The 6,579-nt window shown below is 35.1% G+C and overlaps 1 protein-coding gene across 1 annotated transcript in view; it reads left to right on the top strand.

Moving 5' to 3' along the window:
- The first annotated feature begins 588 nt into the window (after positions 1-588).
- The window catches only part of LOC112904670 (tigger transposable element-derived protein 4-like), a 12,599-nt gene continuing 6,608 nt past the window's right edge, over positions 589-6,579 (top strand). Inside the window, exons 1-2 of the mRNA XM_025975316.1 lie at positions 589-720; positions 953-1,126. Coding sequence (XP_025831101.1) covers positions 589-720; positions 953-1,126 — 306 coding nt within the window. The remainder of the gene's footprint in view (positions 721-952; positions 1,127-6,579) is intronic.

Here is a 6,579-nt window from a genome sequence, read left to right on the forward strand (position 1 = left end):
TGTAAATTTACTTTATAATCACTGTCCAGAAAATGTTTAGAACAAATAGTAGCCGTTTTGGTGTTAACATTGTCCTTTCTTTTTGTGGCATGCAACCACTCTTTGCACAAATTGGGGTTTTTTGGAAAGCGATGAAATTTAATGTTTTTACCTAATGGGTTTTTCTTGGACTGGTTGTCCGAATTGCATCCAAATATGGCACACCGCATTTTCGAGAAGAACAGTGCTAAAACAATAAACGTTTAGTCTGTTTCGTTATCGATGGATTCTTATACCTACCACACAACTCGGAAATAAGTTAAGCACTACTATACGTTTGTCACTAAAATTATTTAAGTTTCTGTTTTTCAATCGAAAATCACACCGAAAATCACTGGAAACTACACCACAACGAACTTTCGCCTAACCCAGCAATTCGAAATAACTCAACGAGTGACGTCAATCCCGCCACATAAGCTTCGCCCACTATGCGCAATATCCTATCTTAACCTTTTTGTGTCATGTGACAACCCCAACTAGAAAATGTGGCATGTTAAGGGCGATGAGTTTTGAGATAAGGCCTTCGTGCCAGACACGGTCGAACGCTTGATGGACGTCAAGAAGAAGCATGCAAGTGTGACGCCGCTTGTTGAGGTTGTCGGAAATGTATTCGGATACGCGGAGAAGTTGGTGGCCGGTGTCGTGATGCCTGCGAAAGCCGTGTTGATGATGGGGGAGAAGGTTGTTTTGCTCCACGTGGTCTAAGAGCCGATCGAGAAGGATTGATTCAACTACTTTGCTCAACGAACTGAGCAGGCTGATGGGCCTGTAGCTAGAGGGAGAGCTGAGGGGCTTCCCTTTTTTGGGGAAACAGATCACCGTGGCTTCTTTCCATACCAAAAAGAAGTGGTGGAGCCGCATGATAGCGTTTGTGATGTTGCACAGTGCGATTATGTGCTTTTCTCTTTTTTAGAAATCGGATGGTGAGGAAGATTTAGCGTGGGGACGTGTGTTTGAAGTTGGATACTTATGGGTACTTTTAGAAGAAACTCGCGAGGACGATTGCGTTACCGCGAATAATATGTTCGCCGATCCTGTCGTGTGGCCTTTAGCAGATTACCACACCCTTTTTATTCTCAGTTTACCTGTCTGTATACTATTAGTTTTTATATATTATGTATTCCTAAGTAAATCTTGCAGTATGTATATAAATCCAATGCAATGTGTATATATATAAATACAATATATTTCTACGAATACATTGCGTACCTATAATAATAAGGAAATGGAAATTTCTGTATGTATTTTAAAAAACAATGTCAATGCCAATTGGATTTACCCAATAATCATAATTTACAAATTATTGTTGTAAGGAATTTATATAGATAAGAAACAAGGTAAAGAAGATTATAATAACTATATCCAAAGTTTATTAAAAATACAATAGAGAGAGGACGCATAAATGCAATTATGCAATAAATAAGGGCTGTATCATAGAAAAATGTTCTTTATAGGTTTCAGTCTAAAAATGTCGTTTTAAAGAAAATTGAATTATTTTGCGTAAGTATATATTCCATGTTAAGTGCGAAAGGCAAACCACTTTTAATGCATGAAAGTTATAAATTCAGAGAAGCTTATATAAGGGTGGTAAAAAGTGGAGATTGCAAAGTGGTCTTTTTGACGGACATAAATGGTGGGACTATTTTGGAATATCCGACAGTGATGCACAACTCCAACGAGGAAACAAAAATGGGTAACCAATTCATTGCCAATCATTTAAAAAGAAAAGTAACTGATGATGTATTCTTGCAACCTGCAAAATTGGTTAAAACGAAAATCAGAAACATTGTTTCGAACGGATTTGGAGAAAGCGCGAAGAAGTATATACAGAATAAGATAATAATATCCTTCTTACCAAAAAATATCAAGGAAGTTCATATTGTTCTTTATACAATTAAAATCGAAGTGCTGATGGTGATAAGTTTCTCTTGGTCAATAAACTCGAAACAGACTTTATAATATTTGGTACGATCGCAAACCTTCGATTTTTTTGCAATTTGAAGAAAATATTCATAGATGGAACGTTTTCGCATTGGTCCCGATTTTTTCATCAATTGTTTTCAATCCATGGTGTCGACAATGGAAACTACATTTCTTTGGTTTTCTGTTTGCTACCAAACAAAACTGAAACTACTTACAAGTAGTATATTATTAAAATTAGTAAAAAACATGATGTATTATTTTATTTAGATAAAGTTTTTGTGGATTATGAAATTAAAACACATTTAGAGTATTTGACCTGGTGTACATATAGAAGGTTGCCGTTTTCATTTAGTATAGAAAAATACAAAGCTTAGGGCTCCCTATAGTGTATCAAGATTATGATTTGGATAGAAGTTTCTGGTTACGCTGGTGGTTTAATACTCAGAAGAATTTGAAGTGCATTTTCAGACAATTTGATGGCTAATTCATCTGATGATATACAAGCATTTCCATCTTTTCAATAATTATATTGATCCTGAACAAAATTTTCCATCGAAAATGGGGGCATCGGAGATCGGACAACATGACATCGGAGAAAACAACCAATGCGTGCGAAGCATTCCATTTCAAATTCTGTAATATATTTAATAGTCCACATCTAGTATTTATGTATTCATAAAAGAACTAAAGCTAAAGGTTTCTTGCAGTCTATGGAAACTTCCAGAAAATTCGATGGAATTCTTCTATGACGTCAGATTCTTTCTTCTCTCTTCAAGAGGTATCCAACGATATACCACTTGCTAGGGTTTTCTGCAGCCGATGGAAACTTCCAGAAAATTGACCGTTGAACGCTATGGAATAGTCGATGGAATTTTTCTTCTCCAATCTTCTTCGGTCCTCTTTTACCCCACACCTGACACCAAATGTCACATATTCAAACTCCTTCTCACACTACTATTACTTTTATTTAACAAATTACTGTCTAAATAACACTTCTATTATTAATTATATAAGCTACTACTATATAAACACTTTATCAGTTCGCTCTTCTTCTCTTATTATCGCCACGAACTCTCTGACTCGTACTAACTCCACTCGATATCGCGACAACTTATAGATTATAGATAGAGCAGGATTTCTGTTCGTTTAATGGTGATTCGATTAGAAAATCATAAACTCAAAAATTAAGTGAAGTCATACAAAAAATGCGCCTATGTACCTAAATTATCAGTTGTTTCAACTCTTGGGTTGATTCCCATTAGATTTTACGCCGTTCCTATTAAGCAGAACAACTCTTCACCAGTGAAGGACATCCCGTTTGGAAAATTCTTTGGAGTGCTGTAAAAGGCCACCTATGCGCCCGTTCCTTTGGGTCATTTATTCACATTTATTCTTCTATAAATTTTTGGTAAGTTTAAAGAAATCTCCAGTTTGCGTACCTTTTTTTTCTTCGTTTGATTCTATTTGTAGTTTCAGTTGTAGTTTATCGCAAATTCTCAACGAGGGGAGTGTGAGTTTTAACGAAAAACTTAACGAGACGGGAGAATCATTCACCATGGAATAAAGAGGCTCCGTTCGTTGAAAAGAGGACCGGCAAAATATCCGGATCTCGGAAAACAATATTCCGCGGTCATCAACTACTATTTAAAGTTGGGTTACATGAATAAAACAATCAATACGACTATTAAAGAGTCAGTTTCTTCCAGCACAGGTGTCTCTCTAAACGACACCCTCATGTACGACCATACCATACAAGACGATATCCTTTGTGTTACTCTAAAGAAAGATTTGGTCTACATACCTATATGCTCACCGGAAACATAGAAAAAATGTTTCTACAAATTTCCGTTTAAAAGTCCGATCGACAATTCTTACGCATTTTATGGTCTAAAGAAGATGAATCAATAACCACATAACAATTTAACCGACTAATTTTTAGACTCAAATCAGCCTCGTTTCTAGAAGTCATGCACACGATACCAGGCGCGAATGTCAATTTACTGCTTCAAGACCGCGATTGTACAACATTGGGATTCATCTCAAGACGCAAAAGTATACACGGTTCAGCCTACCAAGATTGTCAAAACTACTAATCGTCACGTTTGCTCAGAAATTGCAAAAATATTTGATCCGTTAGGGCTTCTCCAGCCCGTTGTGGTAACAATGAAGCTAATATTGCAAGAATTATGGAAATTGGGACTAGGTTCATACGAATCACTGCCTCAAGAAATTTTCTCTCGCTGAAACCAATTTATTGAACAGCTTTCATCCCTCAACGGTGTCTCGTTTGGTCGAAAGGTTCTGCATCAGCATTCCAAGGAAGCTCAGTTGCATGGATTTTGTGACACAAATGAGCGAGCCTACGGCGCACGTATTTATTTGCGGTCACTGAATTTGTCTGGATATTACATGTACAACTGTATTGCGTCTAGGATTTCACCATTGAAGAACTTGCAAACCATTCCACGTCTCGAACTTTGTGCTGCATTACTTCTAGCCAAACTACATACGTCCATAAAAAATTCAATACATTCAAAAATAGACCAAACATTATTTTGGACCGACACCATAACATTAAATTGAATCAAAACTGCACCACATTTGTTGAAGGTATTTGTGGTTAAACGAGTTGCGAGTATTTAATTAAAAATACAGCGTTCAGATTGGAGGCACATACCTATACAAGGCAACTTGGCGGACCTACTATATTGTGATCTGATGCCTGTTGAATTCTTAAACCTTTCAATGTGGCGAGAGGGTCCGACATGGCTTACAAAATCGCAGGAATTTTGGTTTTCCCAACCTATTATCGAACCTCAAGAAATTATAGAAATTAGGCAGTCAAAATGTATTAAAACGAGTTGCAATAGTTACGAATAGTTGTAGTTGATCGCAAATGATTTTTCAAGCCTTATTCCAGCCCATCCTTTAAAATGGAGTTCTCTTGCGAGCACCTAAAGCTGATCTGCACGAGCACAGCCACCTCTATCTAACAAGCTGTGAAGTAGGAAATCAGGCAACACAGCCAGTGAGTCTACGAGAACGATGTATGTACTCCAGGACATCCTCGGGCTTATTCATATTTACACGTGCTCTGTGAAAATCTGATGTTTTTTTTCTATTAAAAACTGTTTATATTGTTGCCTTGTGCTAATTTAAATTTTAAGTGAATAAGTCACTTGTTTAGTAAGTGTAGTTTTGAGTATCAGTTAGTTTTAACATAAAAATTGCACTTCCTTGTAGGTATAAAATGTCACGTACTTGTTGGATGCAAATCTAATTCTAATAGTATATTGAAAGCAGGAGGAACATTAGTTACTACTTTTTGTTTCTTTAATGATGAATTTTTAAAGCAAGAATGGTTAAAAGTAATTCCGTGAAAAAATTTGCACTTACAAAGCATTCAGTTGTATGCATTTTACACTTTGAAGATAACGATGTTACTAAAACCGATGAACATCTTCAAAGTAATAGCAATTTCCCAGAAATTCCTATAAGATCAAAACTGAAATTTGTACCTTGCATTTTTCAAAATTTACTTAGTTACTTAACTAAACATAAAGTTTCTATATGAAAAAATCCGGAAAAGAGAAAGAAAGTTTACGAGCAAAGACACGAACATTTAATACATTTGGTTATGAAGATTTAATAAGCAATTTTGATGGCTTGGTTAATAACTATAAAACAAAAATTTTAATTTCAGACTTGTGGTCTGTTAAAGTAATAAATTCAAATGGCGAAAAAAAGCAAAATTTTGAAAATGTAAACTAACTTAACATTATTGCAGATCAACTAAAACAATTTCTTATAAAAAAGAAGGCGGTATACATCTGCTACTGTTACTATGTTTTCTACATTATCTACAACTTCTTACAGATATGATGCTAAGGAATTTTTGAGTTTACCATCTAAATGATATTTACAATATTTGTCTACTAATTTTGATGTAACTTTATCATACTGGCAATAACGATCTTCTAGTGGCCGTTATTTACGTCATTCATTTTTAGCAAAAGATAAAATTATAGTAGGTATTGTTAACAGATGAAATTTATATTTTCGCTAAAACTGTTCTAATGAGCGTTTATGGCTTGTTCTGCATTAACAATTCTTGTGAAATTACAAAACATTTAATTATACACAATATACCAACTTCCTTTTACTATTTCCTGTGTATTTTACATATCGTTTGCAAAATTCAATATTGAATTATATTCGCTATGCGCAAAAGTGACTGTGGCGCTGTTTGTGGCCAATTTTCAAATTTCTCAGTGAGAAAAATACGTTTAAGCTAAATTAAATACATCACTACATATGTAGTATAAAACAGTCACTTTCCTGCTGTCTGTCCCTATGTATGCTTAAATCTTTAAAACTACGCAACGGATTTTGATGCGGTTTTTTTAAAAGATAGAGTGATTCAAGAGGAAGGTTTATATGTATAATACATGCATAATATAGTAGGGAAACACTGATAATTTTAGAGGTTTCTAATGTGATGTCGTAAGAAACACATTTTTTGCGCTTACATTGCAAACGCTGGCTGAACCCTACGAGATAGATCAAAATAATGTACTACAATATTGTACATCTTAAAAGGGTCTACAAAAAAGTCCG

The sequence above is a fragment of the Agrilus planipennis genome, unplaced genomic scaffold (genome assembly GCF_000699045.2).
Source record: "Agrilus planipennis isolate EAB-ADULT unplaced genomic scaffold, Apla_2.0 scaffold211, whole genome shotgun sequence".
NCBI lineage: Eukaryota > Metazoa > Arthropoda > Insecta > Coleoptera > Buprestidae > Agrilus > Agrilus planipennis.